Source organism: Castor canadensis, chromosome 17 (genome assembly GCF_047511655.1).
Source record: "Castor canadensis chromosome 17, mCasCan1.hap1v2, whole genome shotgun sequence".
NCBI lineage: Eukaryota > Metazoa > Chordata > Mammalia > Rodentia > Castoridae > Castor > Castor canadensis.
Genome location: NC_133402.1, coordinates 14682794 through 14708699, shown reverse-complemented (window position 1 = coordinate 14708699; position 25906 = coordinate 14682794). Strand labels below are relative to the sequence as shown.

The following is a 25906-nucleotide window of genomic DNA, read 5'->3' as shown; positions in this document are numbered from 1 at the left end:
GAAGTGAGGTGTGCCTTGTCATCAGCTTCTGAGCACGTGTCTGATTTGCCATCGCAGCAGCGCTGATCCCAGCTACTCAGGAGGCAGACGTGGAGGATCTTGGTCTGAGGCCAGCCAGGCAGAAAGGACTGCAGTGTGGCCAAGTGGTAGAGGGCAGCACCCAGGCCCTGAGTTCAAGCCCTGGTTTTGCCAATGTCACCCCAGTGTCACCGGAGGTCTCCTTTGCTGTGCAGACACCTCAGAGTAAGGCATGGGACTCTGTCGCTTCCTTCTTATGGGGTGGTGTTGCTCATGAACAGAGACCCCAAGGGAGAAGGACCATTGTCCCCAGGGTGCCGGCCACCTGCTCATGGCCACCATAATCTTGTCATTGCCACCGTGGCAGACCTGGGAAGTGTGGCTGATGACATGTGACGTGCCGCATCCCAGCCAGAGGTGGCAGAAGGCTTGATGCTCACAGGCGGCTGGGGAGGAACAAGATCAGCATCCCTCCTGTGCCCGGGCGCTCAAGGAGTTATGGCACTGCTTGGGGCACACGCTTGTCGGCCTCGCCCTCAGTTACCCTTGCCCCTGTGAATAAGTAAGGCCATACTGGATTTAAGATGAAAGTTTATTTTGCCTTTTGCCTAGAAGCAAAACTAGTGAAAATCAAAGTATAAAAATAAATACAATTTACATTAATGGACATCCACTCAAAGTAAAAACAGTAAAAATAATGATATAAATAAAAGATCAGAAGCACAAAATGTCTGGCACTTTTTGAGACATAGCTGTGACATTAAAAAACGTATAAAACAAATTACACATCTTTAAAAACTGCACTTAAGTCTCTTTCCTTAATCTAAAACGAATTAGAACTTTTTCCAAAACACTATTTCTTTTAGCTAATTTGCATTAGGACACACAAAACTTTTAGCTTCTACTTTCTTACTGAAGAGGCATGATATGAATAAGCTGTAGCCTGAGTTTTCAAAATGATAAAGCAGTTTATCATAAAAAGATCAGAATCTGGTAAGACTTGGCCTATAAAACAATTTTGATAACTTGGGCTTTTTAGGCTTATTACAATATATTTTTTTTTGGCTCACTCATTCAAGGAATGATGAGTGTCAATAAAGTCAAGTTTATAGCCAAAGTAGGTCACCATTTCTTACGTATAGCTGGAAAGGAAAGTGGTATCTTAAGTGGAACAGAAAGCTGGAGAAAATCTGAACTCCACCTTGCTAAAAGGCATTAAGGAGAAAGAGAGGCCGCATTTTCAAAACACCAGTATTTAAGATTCAAGTTAGAAGGATTAAATATACCCAGTCCTGATTCCTTGTGAGAAGCACAAAGCCCTTTTGGAAAGTGTGATAAAGTGACAGTGACAATGTCTCTTGGTAACATCTGCTGGTCCGTATTTCTCGAGAATGTCAGTGATGGAAAAGCCTTAGCACCAGGGCCTCACAGAAGTCCAGGTTTCCACGAGCAACGGTTCTGTGCTACATAGAATCCTGATTTCTCTCCCAAATCAAGCATGCTACAAAAAGCCTGACAAAATCAAATCCTCAGACTGACTGGAAGCCGGTCTGCAACGTGTACTTCCAACCACAGAGATGGGTGCACCATGCATCCCTAGGTGCTATGTTCAGGAAGCCAGTGCTGCCTTCTCCAAGTCTGCTGCCTTCCCGGGGCCATCTTGAAACCTACAGCCTGTTCCTCACAGCGACAGTGAAGGTTTAGGTGGTCACTGCTGCTTGGGCACCTGCTTTAAGCCAGAGCACATGGGAACACAGGAAAACGTACTTCTGCAGTAATTTCTCTTTGAATACAACAGTATCTAATTTGCTTCTCAAATTCAGAAATCAGTATATAGACCTGAATGAAATGTGTTTTAGTACTTACTTACAATGTGTAAATATTTGTAAATTTTCAATATTTTGTAAAAATAAATCCAAATGTCCTTTTAAGTTTTCAAAAAGAGTTTCTATAGACATCTGGGAACATAAAACACGTTTGTGTAGCTTGAGCACAGAGATGAGACAAACACTACCACTAACTCGTTTCACCCAGACCAAGTTTCCAAAGAGAAGAGAGCAGAGCAGGAGCGTCCAGATGCTCACTGGGCCCTTGCTGTCACCTTGCTGTGTACACAGTTCAGGGTTCCATTACAAGTCTTGGGAAGGAACTTATCCCCACTTTTACCCTAATGAATGCTGTCTTCTTAAATTGTCGCAACATTTGGCCGCTTTCTTTGGATTTTTCCTGCACATACTCCTAAAAATAGAGCAAAACTGATATTATTTCTCAAGGTTGGAAATTTTCTAGGATACGGTTTGATGAGTACTTATTATTTATAGGCATGGAGCCAAGAAATACATACTATCATACTTAATGGTGACCACAATAGTTCCGAGGCCGAAACTTAGTCTCATTTTAAGGACAATAAATGGAAGCCTAGCAGAGCACTCGCCTAAGCCAGCAGAGTGAAACTCAACAATTCCACTGCATTTGTGGGTTTTCTTGTTTCACATGACTACCTACTCTGCTTTGATTGTTAGTTTCTGAATTTCCCTACATATCGACTCTCTAAGTCAAGCACAAAATAGTAAATGAGGAAACCTGTTTTAAAACATATGACATCAGTAATTGAAATTTAGTGTGCAAAAACTAATTTTAAATGCTTTACAACATGCTTTAACACTTCAGAATTCTACTTCAGTCAGGGACTGTGATATTCTAGCATAACAAAAATGAGGTTTCTATCAATTGCTGGTAAGAGTTTAATCTCTATGTCCACCAAATCAAAGTGTAATTTCCTATTTGTTTAAAACAATCCAGGACATTACAAATATGAGCAGGAAAAAGTAACTTTTTTCAAAGCAACTGTGGATTCTGTTTTCAAATTAATGGTTAGCATTTTAATCAGCCAAATTCTAACTTACACGTAAAAGAAAAAAATTCTTTGCCCCATTCAATTGTGTAAATATGCATTCATATATAATTAGTCTTCAGAAAAACTACAGAGTTTTGCACTTGTTTAGATCCATATGGACTGCAATGTTTATTGAAGGTTTAATTTCACTGCAGGATGCTGTGGCTATAGGTTCTGCCCCCCTCCGTGCTGCTGTTACTCCACAGGAAGGGCAGTGGCTACTTTGCTTGTAAATTCATGAGTGACAAGTAGTGGAGATGAAATGGTGAGAAAAGAACATGGAGTATTGTCACTGTGGCAAAGATTAGGCAAAACAATACTACTTCCGAAATGATTTTCCAACCAGCTAAGAGTTACCACAATACACAGCACTAACACGGGAAAACCTGGAATACCTCAAACTCTACACAACTTCACAAACAGCCACCTGGTGATGGTCTGTGTCCTTACAAATGGTCACCTTCCAGGCTGGCTGACCCTGACTACCTCTGGATCCCTTAAAACAACTCCAATGAGTGATGTCAAGAGGACCTCTTAGATCATCCAATACATGTATGTATACATGTGTATATCTATACAACAATGAGTGATGTCAAGAGGACCTCTTAGATCATCCAATACATGTATGTATACATGTGTATATCTATACAACATTAAGAATTATATTCACTACATACCTTCCATAGCTTGTCTGTCTCTGAACTTGTGTGAATAAATGGAGACAACATGAAAAAAACACTTCTGCTTGTCACCTCCTAACTTGGAGGAAACCACTTAGTAATACAAGCTCTAAAATGTGCCTAATCATTTATTAACAGGGGATCAGAATTAATTAGAGGCATAATCCTCATTGCCTGGTGATTAATTCCGCTGTCTTACATGTTTAGAAGGCAGCACAGTTAAAGCACAGCATTGAGAAAGTTTTTATGGATCACATAATTTTCAGTGAGCTTAATCAAAATGTCTTAACCAAGATAACCTATAGCAAATTAAAGCATTTGGTTAGGAGCTTTGGATTAGCTCAGCATTGGATATGTCTTCTTGCCACCATAAGTAGAATTTTAAAATACCAGTTTTAATTTAGTCCTGAAATAATCCTCAGCTGATGAGGTGCTTGTGACCCCCCTCCCCACACCTGGCATGTCCACCTGTGCTCTCTGACCAAAGGACTTCCTTCTCCATTATGTGCAGACAAGCACTCCTGGGTAGAGGTGCCCAGCACATCCTCACATCCAGGTACTCATGTACAAAAAGGGTTTCTGAATTAAACCTGGATAATGCTGCAATTTTTTCTGAAATAAAAAAATACAGTGTTTTCCATAGAATTTTTAATACAGGTATTAAGATCGGGACCACAATTGCCAAGATTTCCTGGATGCATAAAATACTAACACAAAGAATCACTAATAGGGTTACCCGTGAATATGCCAGTGTTATGGTGGCAAGGAAAGACAGCATGTCCCACGTGTGCAGCCCAAGCTGGGGGCAGCAGGCCCATGTCTTTCTGTTGAACGGGCTTCAGAACTTTGTTTTCTACACACCTGAAACAGGCGCTGTGCTAGGCACTCTGCTCTGTGAAGGCTTCTGTCTATTTTGCACAACCCCCTTCACTGAGGCCTTAGGGGTGCTAATTGAATATAAAAGAATAAATAAGTCATGTGCATGAAGGACTACATTTCAAACTTCAAAGAAAGAAACCACACTACATCAACCATTCAAAGCACAAGTACGTGTAGAAGGGGCTTGGGGGGCGGGGTGGGGGGCTCAACGGAGGGGGCAGGGCGCTGTACCCCGGCACAGACTTGCTGGAGAATCACTTTGGTGAGGCTGAATTTCATATGGATATTTGAAAATATTTAATGAGTAAAATGTAATGAAATGGAAGTAAAAACATGCCAACATAAGATAACTATGAAATACTACAGAACAATACACCAATTATCTTTGAAGATAAAACTTTTTAAAAGGTTTTTCTGATGGTGTAAAATGACACATTTGAAAGGTAGGGGGCCTTTATGTGAAGGACCCTCTAGATATTGTCCCCTCTCAAAAGCTAATCTTAACTTGAATATTTTCAAGCACCCACGTGGGTGGCATTCTTACCCTTGTCTACTAAGTAGCCTATGAACAGGTGCATTCTGTCCTTGGTTTGGCAGAAGGACTCTGTTGACAAAGTAAATAAAAGAATTAATTGCAAGGGGTAGATTCCGTTTCCCATCTTCTCTAAATGGCTTGAGCCCAGTAACAGTAGGGTGGAGGCCGTCTAAGCCATGGGAAGGCTCATGTGTCACCGACCGAAAGCCGCAGGCACTGAGTAACATATATTAAGATGCACTTACATTTTGCTCACCAAGAACCCCACCTTACATTTCTATCAGGAAGGAGGTGTCCAACATACGTCAACCCTTGTGCTTTTAATGTAATTTACTTACACATCTTACAAAAACCAACTTTTCAAACATGTGAGAGAAGAAATATGTCAAAAATACTGAGTTAGCTTTCTAAGGCTTTGAAACAAGCACCAAAGGGATCCTAGGACTGTAGAGTGAGCTCATGACATGTTAGGTTCAAATTCCTGCCAGAGACAGCATGTTCTACAAAAAGCTCCAGGACCATAAGACCTGACACATGCCTAGGAACAGACCAGGTGAGACTGTGAGGCCTGAGCCTCAGATTCCCCAGCCCAGCAAGTCTGACTGATATAAAGCAAAAGGTTAGCAGAAAGGAACTCCATTGTTTATAAAGTTTTCTTTCTTTAAAAAAAAGCCTCTCAGTGAGAGGAAATGAAGTTTTCCTCACCTTGTCTCAGAAGGATTTTGTTTAGCCAGAAATTTCTTATTTGGCATTCCCATTTCAGCAGCTCTAACACAACATAAAAATAAGGACAAAACCAACATATTAGTGAAGGGGAAAAAAAAATCATGCTTACAAATGTGACAGGGGCAGACAGAGCAAATCCTCATTCAGCAGTGAGCATTCTCTGAAAGACCTGTGCTAAACACACTAAGTATTTTCAAGAAAGGAGTTAAACGTAACCCTTAGAGCACACGTCCTACAAAGCTTTCCCTGGGAAATCTTTAGGATATCAGAAGATTTAAAAGAGATAAAATTAAACACTGAATAGAAGGAGTAACTGTTTTTAAGACTGGTTGGTTGGCTATTGATTACACGAGTTGAATGTTAACAAATTAAGTGATTTATTAAAAGATGAAATCAGATTTTACCATTTGTTTTTAATGAATCCCTATATTTAAAAAAGGGATTTCTGGGCTGGGCATGTCTCAAGTAGTAAATCACCTGCCTAGCAAGGGCTAGGCCCTGAGCTCAAAACCCTAGTACTGCCAACAACAAAAAATAGGTGTGTGTGTCGGGAGTGGGGAGGTGGGTGGGAGTCTATCAGCTCAACTGCAGACAAATTAACTGTTTATTTCTCATTTGAATGTACAACAGACCCACAGATGACTAAAATTAATTGATTTGATACTAAACTTACTTCATGAACTTCCTCCTATCAAGAGACTTCTGTGTTGCAGCTGAAAGAGCCACTCGGGGACTTTTCATTTTATCCTTCAAAGAACAAAAGTAACATAAAACTCTACTCATACCAGTAATTCCAATAAGAGAACATGATCCCACATTGTTTTTCTTTATAACTGACACAGTCTGATTCTAGAAATTAAATATTTAAAATCATTTTCCCAATGAAATAATAGAAATGTTGCTAGTTTTTCTCTTGCTGGCCACACATTGATTCACCCATAGATCACAAACACTCTGATATATAGTATTTCAATTAATTTGGAGCTTGTTTTCTAACTTGATCTCAAAAGGGACATAATCCATGACAGTGACAAGGTAACTCAACCAGGAACAGCTGATGTTTATGTGAGCCATCCAGCAAAACATTCCAGGCCTCAATCCAAATTCCAATCACAAAGTAATGTGCAATCACTTCACTGTGTGATTCTTTTAAGTCTGCCTACGTATGTAAGTATTGCTGCTAATCCTGGGAACTACCCATGCATAACAACTGCAGAAGATGCTGAAGGCAACAGCAAGTGACAGCACCACCTCCCCTGGGCCATTAGCAAAGCACAAAATAATGCACACCATCTGCCTGAGCATCTTCTCCTTGCGGGCTTCTCGATCGTGACGTAGGATAGACATTCTCTCAGCTGCATTCATTCCAAAGAATATGTCATGAATACCATACAGGGCAGCTCGCAGCTATAGGCAAGAGAAGAAAATAGTGCCACATTTAAAAGATGGGGTAAGAGCTCAAAGACACAATGTCTTTATTTAGAGAAAAAGGCTGCAGTAGTTGTCCTTGAAGCCTACTGTCTATGATTAAATGAAGAGACAAATATGAGTTTCCATTTCTGGGGCTCTAATAAGTTGCCTCCAGAACTTTCAGGACAGGTGTGTTTACCTGTGCTAACACTCTTTCCTGCAGCGATGCATCCTGTGCTGAAACTACGCCTCTCTTTAATGGTGCTTCTGACTGGAAGCTTCTTATGAACTCCATGGTATCCTGAAAACAGAAACGCTGTTTCAACACACTGTTCTGGAAAGATCTGTGATTGCTGGAGCTTCCTTTTGTTCTCTCTCAGGCAGTCTAAAACTGAGGAAAACATAAGTGAAACAATTACTGATTCCATGTCAAACAGCACTCACTTTAAAGTGAGAAAAATACACAAACTACTTCATTTACACATTATTTTTTAACTTATGAGGGGCTGGCCACAGACAGATGGGCCTGCTGGGCCCCTGCTACCCAGGAGCTTATGATGCACGTTCTGCAAAGCTTCTGCCTCCTGGCCACCTAAGGGCCAAATGAGATGCCAGGGCTGTGCAGAACAGGAAGGTCCTGAGCTGTGGCCTGGATGAGAAGTTGTGTGTCAGGATGCTCACTGGAATACCCACCACTGGTCTATAGGCAGTGTCCAGGGACCCAAGTACCTGTCAAGAAGAGCCATTTGTATGTAATCTGTAAATGACAAATTTGGAAAAGAATCCAAAAGATGTGCTGCTGATGAGGAAGAGGAGGGCAGTGATGAAGTTTAGACTTGTGCCTAGTGGTCAGTCAGCACTGGAGGCCATGTTCACAATATGCAGACGCCAGGCCTTGCACCCAGGCCTGAGGGTGAAGACGCACATGACTAGGACAGAGGAGAATGTGATGAGGAAGCACACAGACAAGGACAGCCCTTGTCCCTACATCTTACACCTGTGATGAGGACTTTCCCATTTAGCAGCAAAAGGCCAGGCCACTGGAGATCTCAGAAGGAAGTCTGGGTCAGTCCATGAGCAGCCAGTACACCACGGCTGGGGTCCACACAGAAGACACACAAAGAGACTGTGAGGGTGGGACGAAGGTAGGCACCACACCAGTAGTCACTGTACTGTGTGAGCATGCACACAAACTATACGAGACAGCAAGCTGTCACCAGAAGAAACTATGACCTTTATTCATATAAGTGAATTACCATGAAGGCATCTGTAGTTTCTCACATACTCAAAGGCTTTCTGTGTCTAGATTCCTCTGAGCACGCCTAGAATTCCTGCCTTCACCGTGTGCATCTTCTATAAGCTGCGAGGCCTGTGTGGTGAAACACACAGGAATGTGTAGGGAAAGGGTAAAGCTAAGAAATGCTTGTCTGGGGCCTAAGGATACCCTCAACCCTCAAAGGAAGGACACAGATCTCAGAGGAATCCTAGCTCCTGCTCATTCTCCACAGGGCAAGAGCCTTCTAGTAACCTGGCACCCAGACTGCTTAATGCAAGCATCTCTGTGTAGCATATTCCAAGATCCCAGCTACATAAACTACCCTGGCCCAAGTGCTTCTGACTAGCTGTTGCTCATTCCACCCCAGCTTGGGCACAGCCTCTTAGGGCACAACCTCTCACTCCAACCTCTCAGGCTACTTTTCTGCAACAGAAAAGTAAAACTGGGAGGAAGTCCTCAAAGTACTTCAAAGGGCCATTGTATTGTCTTTGTAGTAGCTTAACTCATAAACCAAGGTTTTTGCATTACTGTGCTCTCATTCTTAACTAAAACCATTAATGACAAATATTAAAAAAAAAAAGTAATGCTGGCCACCTAGAATCCTATAATCCTATCACTCAGGAGGTTGAAGCAGGAGAATCTCAAATTTGAGGCCATGAAGCCAGCCTGGGCTACTTAGTGAGACCCTATCTCAAAAAGAAAAAAAAAACCTAATCTCAAAAAAATCAAGAAGAAAACAAAAAGGAAATGCTGGCAAAAAACAATTTTGAATTTAAAAAAATTTTAAGTTCAATCATCAGACATAAAATTGCCTATATGACAGTAGAAACATTTGATCTAAGTTCTAAACTTGTAACATCTGTCAGAAGATAGACAGGAATTACCACCCAATCACTCTTACTTTCACAGTCTGCCGAAGCTGCTTCAGCTTATCCGTCTGCATCAGCCTACGAGTAAGAAATCCTTTTGCCACTGCAGTGATTCTGTTAAATTTTGCCTGGAGTTCTGGACTAAAAACCTAAAAGAAATAAAACAAATGTTTTAAGATTATGAGCATCCTAATCACCTGTTTTTCTTGACAATTACAATGGGCTAAATTCCTTTCTATTTGCTCTGTGTGGTTTCATTTGTATCAAAAGCTATTTAGTGTATGCAAAGATACTAAGGGGTCATCCAAATAGCCTAAAATAATGTAGCTCTTTAAAAAAGGTAAGTTGAGGAATAGAAAGACACAAACTGAGTTTGCCCACCTGAGGCCACCTAGTGTGGGCCCTTCCAAAAGGCCTTGCTACTGAGAGTCTGGCCACACCGCTCGCTGATGCTCCCCAAAGGTAGAATGGTGCTTCATTTGCAGAACCAAAGCTATATTGTAGGGCAGAATTTGTGAAACCTAGGAAAATACAGTATTACACTTGATGTCATAAAAACTTTCAAATAAACGTTTGTGACACTCATTAAGACTAACATCTGCCTCTGAAACTGATCCACATGCAGATTTAAAATATTTATGACCTTTTAAGTGTAAGGACCAGATGGATCTTTTCAACACAAACAGGATCTCAAGATAATTGATGCTGTGCAGATAGGCTCTCACAGGACTAGGGAATTAGAGGTAATTCAAGATCACTCAGGAGATAACAAACGGTGTTTTCGCCTATGTGTTTCACCTGCACATGAATGAGCTCTGGGCCCAATGTCCTAACATTCTCCTTGCTAAGGTAGTCTTTTCTCATGAACACCTGCTTGGCGGTCTTTGATCTGCTATGGTTTCATTTGTTACTAGATACTAAGAAGCTAGCAAAAGGCAGTGGGATGGGCATGCACTTACTTAAAGAAGGAAGGTAGGGTTTTAAAGTATGCCAAGTAAAACATCTTACTGTAGGACAATGTTTTGAATACTTACCAGAGCTATTTGAAGTGTGGAATGAGTCCACTTGAGACAGCATGGTTTCTAGCAAACCGGGGTCACTTATTTTTCTCCATTCTAACTCTACTGCATTGTTAAGGCTCAATTCAGAGACGTCCATCGTCTTCTCTTTTAACATTTTCTCCTGTTCTTCTATTTCCTGCAGATTAATAGTTTATTATAGCATGCTACATCTTTTCTTTAATTATGTCCTCAAATAGTATCATTTTAGGCTTAGTCAAAAATACGTGTAATTAGGTGCAAATTATTTATTTCAGTTTTCCTCCCTAAAATTATGACTACTGAATAATTTTAAAAGATGATATAGCTATAATAATCTAGAAATAAGTGTCCTTGTAACATTCCTCTTGCAAAATGTTTATCTCAGCAGCTATTTATAAAAGACCTTGAAAAATATGAGAATTTTTTTTTTTTGGGGGACTGAGGTTTGAACTCAGGGCTTCATGGCTGCAGGGCTTCAGGTGCTCTACCATTTGAGCCACATCTCCAGTCCATTTCACTCTGGTTATTTCAGAGATGGGGTGTCTCAAGCTATTTGCCCAGGCTGGCCTCGAACCATAATCCTCCTGATCTCAACCTCCCAAGCGACTAGGATTACAGGCCTGTGCCACAGGCACCCAGCTTAGAATTTCTGAATTAAGTATTCTAGAATGTATCCTTTACATAAATTATGCAATTACCTTTAGGTAAGGATCTAAATGTTAGACTTCATATTTAGACAATAAAAATATCATTTGTGGATCAAAATCAATGACCCTCTTAGATCATGATATACAGGGGAGTTACAAGTATTCTACACAAGGTCAAATCCATAGGTATCCCTGACTAACTTGCGCTTACCAGCCCAGCCCCCCAAATATAGTTAAGTCCTCACCTTTTGCAATCTCTCCTGCTCCTTCTCCTGCTCAGCTATGAGTAGTGACAACTGCTGGGCGTGCTGTTCTTCTAGTCTCTTCCGCATTTCTTCAAAAGCTAACATCCTGCTTTTTAGTACCTCCTCACCTTCTGAAAAGAAGTACAGTCACCTCAAATGTAGCAAACTCACTACAAGTCTTATCTGATGCTTTCCACCATCAACTTGAGTCACGCCTCTGACCTGACTTAGTACAAGCAAGATATAGCAGGTCACCAATGTGACCCACACTCCCACCTGCCACTCCTCTTCTTTCACACCAGCCAGTAAACGTTGATATCTCATCACCTTCACCCAGGCACTCAACAGATTCCAGCACAACCTGAACTGACGCAGTCAAGGCCATATGTCCAGGAGATATCTCCAGCGTCTGACTAGTTTCAACACATGGTCCTCAACTTTGGTCACCACCAACCTCACCCTTCCACAGCATCTCTGCTTTTGTACTTTGCAGATTCACTTTAATTTTTAAAGTAAATGTTACTTTGAGGGGTTGTAAAGCTTTCCCAACTTGACATTCAAAAAAAGGTTAGCTTTTTAAATTCCAGCTATTTTAATTACTAAAAAGAAGTCAAGAGCAATCATTATGACTAGGCAAGCTAACTAAATAGAAATAGGGAGACATAATGCAATACTGAAATGCAAACTGTTATGCACATGGAGCAAGGATATATACCATGGATCCATTCTTTTCAAATACAGTGGCTTTTACTGAAGACAAGTATACTGTGTGTGCTAGCCTCCTGCTGTTCTTCCTGGAACTTGTTCCTGAGAACATTTTATTCAGCTGCAACACTTTGCATTTGTCTATGTGCAGCTTTTCATATGCAGGGGATCTGGAACAGCAGAATCATAACCTTCAGCTAGAAAAGAAGACGACCCTGAGCTTAACTGCTCAATTGACAGAGAACTCTGGGCTCTGTCAAGCATCTAAGTGGAGATGCACACAGAGCTGCCCAGCCGCCCTGTAACTGACCTCATCTTGCATGTGTGTGAAAGCATTGCTGAGAATGGCACACAGTTGGCTTTGCAAACAATACTGACATTTTGTGTTGTCTACTTGGAGGATCCAAGTCAGCTCCCAGGTACCATTTTTTATTAGAGTCCTTATAAAAGTTGTTTACGGCATTCTGCCCTAACCTTATTTTTTCCCTAAGTACTAAGAACTTAATTTATGTCTTCCATATGAGTAATGAAGAATTACAAACCGTAAGTAAGAAGCAATGAAGAAGGAAGACATGCATTAGCAAGTTGATAATGGAAAACCAGATGCATGAGAAACATGGCATCATGTTTCATAATAAAGGACTAGTCTTCAAACTCCACTCAGAGCCTCGTTTGTGATTCTTCCTCTAGTAATTTGATGGGTCAGTGTTCACCAAAGGGCCAACTAATGAAGACCCATTACAAATGAAAGAGAAAAGTGACAAAACCATCAGAAACCATAGTCCATAGGAAGACCTCAGAGCAACACACTGGACTAAAATAATGCTTCATGCAGAAACTGTTTTCTCCAGTCATTAATATTTTCTACAACAACTACTGAAGCTCACCACTTCAAGAAAATCCTTTAAGAGACCCTAACAAATGGCAATAAACTACAGCTGTTATATGCTTTCTAATAAGTTAAATGAAATTAAGTACCCTTATGGACAGATAGAGACAATTGGTTTTTATTTTGCAAAATGTCAACTAAAAGCATTAAAACAAAGGTGCTGGGGTCTCAGGCAGCAGTAACACTTCAAAGCTTCCTTACCTTTGGTACTAGTCTCTAACATTTTATTCCTATCCAGGAAGAAGGATCCCTTGGGGAATCTTTTCTCTGGCAAGTGTTGCCTTTCCTCTTCAGCTGTTCCAGTTGTTCTGACATAAGGGCAGTTTTCTTTTTGCAGACTTTCAATATCTAAATCAAGTCTCCGCTTAACTTTTTCAAAGCTGTTATCCAAAAACTGCTCATTTCCACAGGGCACTGTAGGTGTGTCCATCTGCTGTCTGGTATTCTGGTTTTGCATCAGTAAAGGAGATGGGTTTTTTACATCATAGGACTTATTCAGTTCCATTTGTAAATTGCAGGAGTTTTTCTCTAACACATGGGCTGACTTGGGTCCACTCACGGTTCCAAAGCTATGACCTGCTACACACTGACTGGTGACACGAAGCTCGTGCAGCTTAGGGCCTACAGCACAAGAACTATTCACTTTGTGTGCTCCTCTCTCGTCAGATGCCAACTGATCTTCTATGGTAGCAAGTCCAGGAGTAACTTTATTTCCTAACTGATCTCCTGAAGACTGACAAGCCTGACTTGATTTACCTACAACCATATCCTCCGTGGATTCAGAAGAGTTTTTGCTGACATAAGTCCTGCTCAAGAAAACGCCTGCTGCCTCAGTAGGTAGCTTTGGCACAGCTTCAGGTACATTTGTTTTGTCATCGGTAGCTGCAACAATCATGTCCACTGCCTGCTCTTTTCCTTTAGGGCTTAATTCACAAGCATTTATTGGGTTGTTTATAAGTATGTGACATGCTGATGAAGGCCTGGAACGCCTTCGATGCATTTTGGGACTCAGACTTGGCTCTGGACTAGGTAATTTGGCATATGAGTCTGTAAGGCTTCTGATGATGTGATTTTCAGTAATGAAAGCAGGAATAACTTTAACATCAGACTCAGAATGTGAAATAGTGGGATGGCCAGTTCGTATAGGGATGTCTACTTTAGAAAAGCTGGGTAAAACCGATGTCTTTGTGGTGCTTGCTTGAGCGGAGGCACCCTGGAGGAGAATGTTGGACTTATTAAGGCTTGGCTTGTCGGGAATAGCTAAGCCACAGGGTTTGCCTGTCAGTGGGGCCTTGTCCTTCACAGAGTCACCCACCTCAGCAGCATCGTTTTCTTTGTCTGAATTACTCTCACTAACACTCCTCTTAGCACTACTTCTCAGACTGCGCCTTGACTGTTCTCTTTCTAGAAATTCCTTCGACTTTCTCATCAGGTTCTGCAGGCTCATTATGTAGGGATCCAGGGTGACTTCTGCCAGAAGTGATGGATCATGTTCTTCATCAGCTAAGAAGAGACCATCAGACGTGACAGTGTGTGGTGGGGTTGCTGAGGAGGTCTTCGGAGATGCTTCAGTGTCTGCAAGACTAATGTCTGAATTATCGCACTGCTTCAGAGAATGAAATTCCCCTGAATCTCTAGCTAAGTCCCCGCCGATAGGTTTGCCCTGGTCCTCATTATCCACTGGCAGCATTTCCGTCATCTTGCCAAGCTCTGATGAAGGAGAGTGCTCTGCAGGGCTTGGCAAGCCATCTGGAAATGCAGCAGGCTCATTCCAGTCTCTGACTTCTGATTTGGAGAAAATGGTTTCAGTCTCCCACTGGTCAAAATCGCTGGCGTTAGGTGCTTTTCTAACCTGAAAAATGACATTTAAAAATTATTACTCTCCCTTGTACAAAAAGTCCTTAAAAAAAAAATTGAAGTTTCAAAGTTCTGACATTTGAAACACAAAAACAAAGACGGACAGTTTCTATAGTATCCCGTATCATATTGGTATCAAATTACTATAAAAATAGTAATTTTTTAATAAAAATTACTGGTCAGCCTATTTATTTAAAGAAAAAAGGAAATTATTAAATCTGATACAAATAGGAACATATGTATGCATACACACGCACAGATCTATGGTAAATATATATTCAATATATATTCAATCTCAGAACTGAAGCATTTTCCTTAACTTTCTTCTGTTTTGTTATTAAGATCACTAACTATTCCTCCCAGGACAACTGTCATCTAAGGATGCAATAAATATCTACCAAGTAATTAAATGTCTTACATAAACGATTCCCTCTCTAACAAAGACAAACTCATGTAGGACATCAATTAAGTAAAAATAACTCAATAATAGGACTCCTGCCTCCCACATGTTTACTCCAGTTTCACTAAAACTCCTCCATAAAATGAGGGAAATCTATAGTAAATAACAGCTCATCCATGTAGCTTACATTACTTAGAAATATAAAAATATTTTGGCTTAAAGCTCAACTCATAAAATCAAATTCAATTAGATCAACTGATGGTAGCTGAAAACCAGTCAAGGTGTTTTGGAACCAGCAAATAGGAAAACATTTGATACATCAAGATGAGAACGACCATGTACATAAGAGATCCAAAAGGAAAAATAAGACCACATTTTGTATTCAAATTATCCAACTGTGAAAGTGAATTAAAAAATGAACTAGTATGATTTCTAAAGATTATACGAGCACAGGCTGGGTGTGGTGGCACACACCTTAATCCCAGCACTCTGCAAGACTGAGGCAGGAGAGTCTTGAATTTGAGTCCTGTCTGGGCTACATATCAAGATCCTGTTGCAAAGAGAGAAAAAAAAGAAAAAAGAAAAAAAGACTATACAAGCACATATTAAACTGGTAGAAATTCCTATAAAATTACCATGAGTGCAGAGTTCAGCATCTTGAATGTTAAAAGACTGAGGGGGGATGCTGGAGGCGTGGCTCAGTAGCAGAATGGAAGAGCGCCTGCCTAGCAAGCACTGAGTTCACAACCCCAGTACCACCAAAAAGAAAAAAAAAAAATTTTAGAATTGTTTTGTATGTGCTCATATTTTTCCTAGACCATATGGCCTCCTGTTTCACCTTACAAATCCCATGATGCACAATGGTCTCAAGGTATTAGGCAATAAATAGCACAAGTGTACTTAGTTACAACCTCAGGACCAAAATAAAACAAAAGGGATGTTTTCTCACCAAATGCACACACATATCCACAGGTTCAAGCAAAACAGTCTTTCTTTATACAAAACTTTTCACCTTTCACATTTGTGATAGCAGCTTTTTATTAGCACATATTAGTAGCACAGAGGTATTTCATTATGACATTTACACATGTATTTATAATGTATCTTAATTAGATTAACCCTCTCCATCATTCTCCCTCATCCTCCTTCCCCCACACATCAGCTATATTTTTTGTACACTGCTAAAATGAGCCTTTGGTTAGACAAACTAAATTTTAAAAAAACTATCACTCAGTCATAAGTTTTACAGGTAATGTAGATCCTCAAAATCTATTTGCATAATATAACTTTTCTCTACTTGAGTAATTAATTTATTACAGCTAACAGTGTAGAATGCTCTTTAAACATAGTTTTTATTTTTTTATTAGCCATATATTTGGTGTCTTTCTCACTGGACTAAGAACAGTATGCCATTTTGTTACAAAAACAGGAAATACCTAGCAAGTAAAAACTTACCTTGTCTTATGAAATTAGTGCTGTACCTTATTCTTTTAAACTTAACATAGACAGTAATTATAATCTGCTACCCACACCACATACTACCTACAGAGAAATGCAGCTAGCAGTGACTGGAAATACACTAAGGTTCATGATACATGTGTTATCTAGTATGAGTCACAAACACATCCACAAATGCCTAAGATTATGAAAAAACAAAAAGTAACCAGCAAAAGAGTTATATATGGCAGAAATTATTTGTTCACTCTAATTCACTTGATTTTTTTTTTAGGATGAAATGAACTAGACCTAAAAACAAATTGTTTGTATAAATTTAAGCTAAATAAAAATAATTGCAAAACGTGTGAATGTATTCTTTAAATGATTCAATTTGGATCTAATTCACTCTAGGCAATTCTATTGATTTAACCTAAATTCCATTTTGCATACCTAAAATGCAGAATTTTCACAAAACAAACCCAAAAAGAACAACTGTGGCTGTTATTTACTTTAGCAAAGAACGAGAAGGTCCTTCAGTCCATAGTCTGTTTAGTTCAGGAGCTCTCTACAATGGCCAATTCTATCATTTTTGCTACTGAGAATTCAATGCTTTTAGTGTCATGAGACATAGACAATAGCAATTCTCTCCGTGTATGGCTCCACTATCTATGTACCCTCCCGTTCAAGTACCCAGCATCACTAACAAGCAACTGAATTCTCTTTGAAGTAACTGAAATGAAGCACCATAAATTAAAAAGCTTCACAAAGTTAACAGTTAAGCATATTAGTAATTAACCAGCTAAGTGTAGATATAGTTCTGAAAACTATCATCAAGCTGGCTCTATGATTTCGTAATTACAATCTGAAAGTCTGGATTACACACCTGAACATTTTCAAGAATCTCCTGGACCCGAGTCAGTAAGGCTTTCTTCCTGTTAACCTGTTTTCTTCCTTCTAAATCAAGTGCTTTCTGCTTTTCTTCTTGTATTTCCTTCCTCTTCTCAATGTTAAGCTGCAAGACATCATAAATTTGTAAATGTTTCTTAATGATAAAAATATAAAATTAGAAAGCTTTTTAATCAGGATGATTAAAACCATATGCAACAGGCACAACTAATGTATGCTAAGAGAACTCTGACAGTGGGGGCACTGACTGGGATGGGGCACATGGCACCTTTCTGTGGTGACCTCACTGCTCCGTGTGGATGAGACTCAGGTGTAGGCCACATACTAAAACTCAAAGAACCTTAACACTTACGATCTGTGCATTTCACTGAGGTGAACTAGTCTCAATTGAAAAATAAAAGTTAAAAGAAAAAAAACTTGTTCACGTATCAAATGCTCGAAAACAACAGACAAAATCGGCCTTTTTGGCCAACATGCAGCTCTTCATTTAGCAGCATCTCTTCTAACATCTCACACTCTTCAACTTTTAATCTTCTAACCAGCGCACATTTCACCTCCGCTGCAAGAAAACGTCCAAAGATGTAACAATAAAAGATAAACAGGTGTTTTATTTGTGTATAAAATCAGAACACATTTCTTATTCCACCTCATTGTAACCTCCACTAAAACTATGATGTGCCTAAAAAAAGTTGAAGACTTCAAAGATTTATATCTTTTTATAGAGGATTTAATCTTTATTAAGTCTGAGAAATCTAGTCAAAACTTATGTTAGACTTTTGCAAATGGAAAACGTCATAAAAAAAATTATTGCAAAATTGCAACATTCATCTATAAATACAACATAAAAGACATTGGATTTTGCTTATTAACCCATGGAGCCACAGACTATGCAATAAGCCCAGACACTTTAGTCCACAATCAAGCAATAGATCATCAAATAGCTGATAAAAATGTTGCTTCAAATTTTTTTCCTATTTGGTACCAAAGAATCATTATACAGTTTACTTGCTAATTAAAAATGTGGAAGTGTATACGTTAAAGCATCAGCTAGCAGTCCTCGTAGTAAGCAAGTATTCAAACTAAATATCACTAATAGAGGGACAGAAAAACACTACCTAACTTCTGACTTAACTTAACATGATGTATATGGCAGCATCTCTGAGAATTCTGTCCAAAAATGTTTAACCTATTTCTTACCAAATTTTTAGACTGAGCTTCCAATTTTCAGAAACTAGTGGGACTAGAGGAATACATTAATGATCACCATGAGGAAACAATCAGATGAATCAACGAGGCAAGGCACTTCACAAGACAATTAGTCTAGTCTCTTTAAAAGTATCATTTAAAAAATGTTTAGTGCTGGGGATGTAGTTCAGTGGTACAGCACTTGCCTAGCATGTGCAAGGCCTAGGGTTCAATCCCCTGCACTAGAAAAAAAAAAGAAGGTAATCTTAATCTCGGGCTGGAGGCATGGCTCAAGTAACAGATTACCTGCCTAGCAAGTGCAAGGCCCTGAGTTCAAACCCACGTACTGCCAAAAGTAAAAAAAAAAATTAAGAGGTAGAGGAATTATTCTATATTAAAAGAAATTAAAGAAAAGTAAACTCTGCCTAGACTCAAATTAGGGAAAAAAAAGCTATAAAAGACATTTGAATTTAAACAGAGAATTGTGGATATGAACAAAATATTAGCTGCTACTAAAAATTATGTTGTTAAGGTGTGGGAATTGTATTGGAATTTTATATAGGAAAATGTCCTTAGTTTTAGAAAATACGTAACAAAATATTTAGGGAAAAGTGTGACAGATGTGCAATTTTCAAATGGGTAGGCAATTTTTTAAAAATATATGTGTGCATATGCATCATACAGATACATAAAATTACAAACATGATTACATAAAGATGAATCTAGACAGTAGAAACACAGATGGTCATTGTACTATTCTTTCAACTTTTCTAACGTTTGAAAATTTCATCACAAAAATCTGGCAGAAGATATTGCACTCTTAGTACTTATTATACAAAATATTTAAATTTATTTTCTTCTACTAACATTAACTTTAATTTAAATGATTAAATGATTTAAAACAAAGTCATATACATTTTAATAAAAGTCAGTATCAAAGCGTCTACGATGAAAATGTGTCTTCCCTACCATCCTCTATTCCCTCAGCCTTTGCAGAGAAAGATTCTGCCACTAAGTAAAATGCAGATATTCTATCCATCGAGTGCCTCCTGGGATCCAGGTAGAGTTCTAAGCATTTCACACAGATTGATCCATTTACTCCTCAACAACCTTATGAGGCAGGCGCTATCTGTATCCCCACTTAGCAGACAAGGAAATGGACTATAAATTCACCCGGCAGAGAAGCGACTAAACATGATTTGAATCTAAGCCACCCAGAGGCTCTGGAGCCTGGGCTTCTAACTGCTACTCTAGACAGCCTCTGGGAGCCTTCCATGCCTGCCTGTATTTCTAGATCTACTTTGCTCATTTTAATGGCATGTATGAAAGTCTATAGCATGGACCACTGTTAATGGACGTGCAGGCTGTTAGTCAGTCTCTTGCTGTTTTAAATGATGCAGGTATAACCTGAACATAATACTTTCAGCACACCTGTAATTGCAGGAGAGTCTCCCAAAATGGAATTGCTGAGTCAAAGGTAATATATACTTTTCAATTTTGATGAACACTACTAAACTGTTCACCAAAACTAAAACCAACTGGTTTTTTTTAGTAAAATGCAGTAACGGTACATTTTCCCTGGAATGTAAGGAACAAAGGTCCTACCAGATCTTGCAAATCTTTACCATAAAAAGTGCTAACTCATTTGTATCTAATTATGAATAAACATTAGGCATCTTTTCATCTGTTTACAAACCTCCCATTTGTTCTGTGAGCTGCATTAGCGATTCACTAGAGGAAAAGTTGTGTAGAAGTAAAGAAAGTTTACCAGTGGGGAAAGCACAGCTACACCATGGAAGCGAATCAGTGAGATGCTGTCAGACGGAGCAAGCAGAAAGCTGTTTGAAGTCGGGGATGTTTCTCGGATTCTAGCCAGAGCCTTCTCACAGAACTCCTCATATCCCTCCATCTTCCACAGTCACTCTGAAAGAGGAAAAATGTTCTTCTGAATAACATTTAAAACAGACCTTCATTATTTGGTAAAATTAACAAACCATAGGTCCTAGAACTGGCCTTCTTGGAATCATCCCACTGGTCAGCAGCTAACCCGAGAGTACAGTAAGGAAAGCACTTCAAGACTCAGTCCAGCCAAGACTTGCTCCATATATTAAATTTTTATGAACATTTCTGCAAGTAAATCAATCTTTAAATGTAATTCGTTTACAGAGCACTAAGAATGCATGGTGAAACTGTCTTAAGGGAAACACAGTTCTGCACCATTTTACTAACTTCAGATTACCATAAATAGAGCACTACATTTTCCTTTTTTTTTTTCAAATTAGTATCTTATTTTGTTTTTTAATTGTTGTGCTGGGGGTACAATGTGGCATTAAGGTTCTTACAATATATCAAATATATCATACTTGAATTCACCCCCTCCACCATTCTCCTTTATCCCCTCCTGCCCCTACATTTTCTTTAATAGGACTTATCTACACAGCACAAGAAAAACAACATCCTATGGAGGTTCAAATGCTTTTGCAACAAAAGGAGGAATATTTAAATAAAAGACTACCTAATTTTAAAAACTATTTTTCTGTTATGAAGTTCGAAGGCTATTACTTGTGTATCTTCAGGCTATATTTTGGTTCCATGACCATGAGGTAGAACAGAGAAAATCTACAGGCTCTTGGATCAATCCTATTTTAATGTTGACAACTGGAATTGTTAGTGAGCTACTTAAAACCAATCAGCCCAGTAATTTCATGATTTCTGGGAAACTTTGATGGTGGTTAAGAAAATGCCAGGTAACCACCATATTCACATTTTGGCAAGCACTAAATATTTACTGATTGCCTAGCATTACATGTGGCACTGTCTCTTGTAAATAGGCAAGGGAAAATAACAAAAGAGTCATTATCAGAATCATAACCAGCAAGGGAACAGATGAACTGTGGACACAGAAAACCTAATGCAGTAACGTTACTTTAAGTTTATATTTTAAAAATAAAATAGGACTTCACAGAAAAAGACTGGGAAACTTAATTCATCATGTGGGATATGCAAACATGAGATAAATTAAAATACCACACTGTCTTAGGCCTCAAAGTACTTAAAAATGTCACACATTAAGTATCAGGAAAATATAGTACAACTATAAATGAAGAAAGAGCATATTCAAATTATGATTAGGTAATTAAAAAAAGATATTGCTATTTTATTTCAAAGAAATAGTTCTCTAGAGTAGGAATGAGATTATTCTGCAGGCTTATATTCACAAAAAAAAGCAACAGTAAAAAGCATCAAAATACTTTATGGCATAGCATTTTTCACTCTAGGTTTCAACTCATATCAGAGTATCTTAATAGCCAAAACATACAGTGGCTAAGATCTAAGAGAACTCTCAAAAAAAAAAATCTGCTAAAATATTTTTAAGTATTTTTTTTTTCCTGTTCTGGGGATCCAACTCTGGGCAGCACATGCTAGGCAAGTGCTCTACCACTGAACTATTATCTCCAGCCATCAAAGTATTTTTTTAACACAACAAACATATCTAGCATTATGAAAGAATGCAAATAGATTCTTGTACTAATAATGTATTATATTTTGTATGGATATGTAAGCAAAGCATGAAATTCAACTTTAAAGTTCTGGAAAATTTAAGGAAATAAACTATTTTTCTTTTAACATTGTAGAGAGATGCCTTGTTGTTTCAGAAAGTTCATCATGTCTCTTAAATAGTGCATGCATGTCCTACACTCTGCAGGTATGCAGTAACATATTTTCATTACAAACTAACTTACATCATTTATTCAAATTCCAGTGCTACTTATGGAGACTATGGAAAGTAGCAAATGATCCTGGAGCATGACTGGACCTTGCTTATCCTCAGACTCAGCCTGGATGTCCCCTCCTTAGAAAGGCTGTCCCCAACTACCCCTTCTTAATCAGCCTTGCCTCGGTCACTATCACATTATGCTGGCATTTCCCAGGTGCCACGCACTCACCACTACCTGAAATTATCTTGTTTATTTCCTTGGCTTTTGTCCGCTTTCCTCCACCAAACTGAAAGCTCCATTAAGAAAAGGAACCTTCTCAGTCTTGCTCACTCAAGCCCATGACACACAACAGTATCAGCACACAGTAGGCACTTAATGAAAGTAATGAATAGAGTTAGGCCAGTTAGCTCAACCAGGGGAAAAAAGAAGACAGAGGAGTACACAGCAACGCAACTAGCAAGGAAAAATGGAATCCGGAGGATGGAATTCTTGGATGACTCTGTTCCCTGAGAATCTGCTACCCATAAACTGCAAAGGTAGTCATTTAAGAAGTGGGCCATTCAGATGCCATGATTAAGCCAGAGGGTACTGTGTTTCCCAGACCTCAATTACCACTGTGCGCCAGATTTCATTTTAAAGGAATCCTGACTACCAGGCCCTCCCAGCCACAAATCTACTGTCTATCAGTCACTCCTGGTCCACTTCCATTAATAATGTCAGCTGCAGCAGGCTCAGACATGCCTGGTCTTCGCCATGAATAGCACAGTACGACTGACCTTTGTCCAAGTGAGCCTCTCTGCCAACCCCAAAGGCTCATCTCAGCCAGAGATGTCACTGGCGGGAATGGTGACAGCAACACAGTCCAGACCCTGACTCGTTGCTTACCCATCCGTTCTCCCAAAGAGGCGGTGAAGGAGACGAGCACAACCCAGGTGGGCATTCCCGGCGGGCCAGGTGCCACCCCTGCATCTGTTTCCTTATCTGTCATACGGGGATCATCAGGGGACCCGTGTCTAAGGGATCTGCGGGACTTCAATGATCGAATGCACAGGACCGGTGATGAGCACGCGGCGGCACGAGCAGAAAGCATCGGTCACCGGGCGCTGCTGGGAGGAAGACGCTAATGATGGTGATTTAATCACCTGCCTCCCACTCCGGCAGGACGGCGACAGCGCTTTCTACGATTCGATGGGACACGAAAACACCGGAAGGGGGACAACGGCGTCCTCCCCACCCGCTGCCCGGGCCGGGATCCTAACGAGATGGGGGAAGCGAAGGCCGCGCCCTGCCTCGCAGCATCGGGGAGATTCGCCCGTTATCCCCACGCTGCGGTCCCCGAGTCGCAAAGGCGGCGTAAACAGCGCTCCGGGGACTTCGGGGTTCGGAAACAAACGGCCGGCGCCCACCGGGGACAGTGCCCCAGCTTCACCCCCAGCAGGGGGTTCGCCGGCTCCCTCTGCACGCACCCCGGCACCCGCGACCCCCAAGACCAGGTTCCGCGCCGGCGGCCGCCGCGCCCCGCGCTGCCTGCATCCGAGCATCACCTGCTGCCCCCGCGCCCCGGAGCGCCGCACCGAGCCCGCCTCAGCCCCACAGGGCTCCTCCCGCAGAGCGCCAAGCCCCCTCCTCAGGCACACACCTGATCCTCCGCCGCCCGGTTCGCTTCTCTCCCCTCGACACCCGCCTTGTCAGGAAGTAGAAGGCTCAATTGGTTCTGACACAGCGCAACTGGGTCCGCCGCCGCCTTCTCCTCCTTCTCCCCGCCATATTACGCGTCTCTCAAGCTGCAACGCGGGCTCCTGGCAACCGCCGCAGCAGCCGCCACTCGGACTCCACCCCTCGGGGCCGGTACTTCCGGTGTTTGCTTCTCCGGCGGTTGGAACTGTTGGCCCTCCAGAACCTACAATTCCCATGATTCATTGCGCGCTAGTTATCTGGAATACGTGGTGCGTACGAAAGGCAAGGTGCGCTCTGGGAAACGTAGTCTTCACTGCAAGCTGACGCCTCAGAAATTGTGATTTAACTACGGTAGGTACGAACGCTCGTAAGGGTCCCCGGAAGTGTTCCTTGAAGTTGTCATTTTTTTCTTATCTGTATAAAGATAACCCTTATCTGTGTGTTTTTTGGAAAGCATACAACATTCACCAGATTTTTTTCCTGTAGATAAAGAAAGTTATCTCAATCCTAGATACCAGTTCAAAGATTTCTGTGCCCCTTTGCAAATCGGCGGGAAGATAAGTCCAAGGCGGAAAGGTAACAGATTCAAGATGTAGAAAAAGCCCCAGATCTTTTGCTAGAATTATTTAAACAACGTGTTACCAGCTTTGCAAAATATGGTTTAGAGGCCCCACTTCCATTCTCTTACTGGGCTTTACCTTCTGGTTCTCTTACCCTCCTTCCGGTTCCTATCTTTGCATAAGTAAAAAAGGGGGTTTTGGAAGTGCCTATCACAAGGGTGGTTGTTAGGCACAACGGAGGGGTTTTTTCAGTATGGGATTTGAACTCAGGACTGTGCTACCTAGGCAAGCACTCTACTTTGTAAGAAGAAAAGTAAGAAGAGGAAAGGGACTAGAAATGACTAGGACGCAAGGGCTTCTCCATCCCATGATAATAGAAATAAAAACTAAGATGTACAACAATTCTCAGGCAAAAGCTTTGAATGGAGACTTATCCTCAAGAAGGGCAGGATGAGGGAAGAGGCACAGGGGACAACACTGATAGGTCAGTCTGTCCCCAATCAGAAGAAGGAATAGGCCCTTTTACTGAGTTGCTGGAGTGGTCCAGTGGTCCAGGGTTTCCACTGGACTCCAGGGGATTGTTATCTTGTTTTTGTTTTGTTTTGAGACAGAGTCTTGATGTATTATCCTAGGCTGGTCTGGAATGCACTATTTAGCCCAGGTTTACTTGAACTCCAGCGATTCTCCTGCCTCAGCCGTGCCAGAGCTGGGATTATAGATGTGCACCACCATGCTGAAGAAGGTGACATCTTTAAAGAAATCTCTTTCTTATGTCTTAAGAAGTTTTTTTCCCATGTGCGATACAGATCAGTGGCCAGTTCACCTTTGAGAACCTCATGGTGCTACCATGCACCTGGAATAACAGTAGGAATGTAAGAACAAGGGACAGAAACATTTCATTCAGTGTTGACGGGAAGGAAGAGACATATTTTTAAGAGCTATGTTCTTATTTTTACACAGCATGAATTAAGGACTTGAGAACCTATCCATCTCTTGTCTCCTAATATATTCCAGAAAAATCACAAGCCACTGGGAGGGGGGGGAAGGGCTTGATTCCACACCTGACCTTGCTATTAGCTGTTCAATTCACTTCATCTCTCTTAAGCGTCTTCATCCATAAGATAAGAAATCATTAAAATTCCTTCCGGATTTAAAGTCTGATTGTGCCTCCTTTGCTCTGCTCTTTCATTCCCTTCTAATCTGAAGAATCCTAAGTGAACCACCTACAGAGGCCGCTGTAAAGATAAGATATGCATACAGAGTGTTTGCAAGTGGGACAAGGTAAGTGCTCTGTAAATGTTAGCTATACTTGCTAACAGCATCACTTCCCCCACAAGAATGAAAACCCTC

General features: G+C 40.5%; 1 protein-coding gene across 4 annotated transcripts; it reads right to left on the bottom strand.

The window, feature by feature from the left end:
* Window positions 1-592: 592 nt before the first annotated feature.
* Window positions 593-24396, bottom strand: Ccp110 (centriolar coiled-coil protein 110). Of its 4 annotated transcripts, none has more exons than XM_020160435.2 (15): window positions 23959-24396; window positions 20369-20523; window positions 17393-17521; window positions 13017-14667; window positions 11222-11349; window positions 10324-10486; window positions 9671-9810; window positions 9322-9438; window positions 7344-7445; window positions 7025-7141; window positions 6408-6481; window positions 5714-5776; window positions 5018-5077; window positions 4456-4541; window positions 593-2256 (listed from the first exon to the last, which is right to left on the bottom strand). In XM_020160435.2, the coding sequence occupies exons 2-15, from the start codon at window positions 20507-20509 to the stop codon at window positions 2204-2206; spliced, it is 3024 nt and encodes a 1007-aa protein (XP_020016024.2). In that variant the 5' UTR covers window positions 20510-20523; window positions 23959-24396; the 3' UTR covers window positions 593-2203. The 4 variants fall into 4 exon arrangements, with proteins under 4 accessions (XP_020016024.2, XP_020016023.2, XP_020016025.2 ...); XM_020160434.2 differs by having other exon boundaries at window positions 11222-11352; window positions 23959-24381; XM_020160436.2 differs by lacking the exon at window positions 4456-4541 and having other exon boundaries at window positions 11222-11352; window positions 23959-24379.
* Between the last annotated feature and the right edge of the window lie 1510 nt (window positions 24397-25906).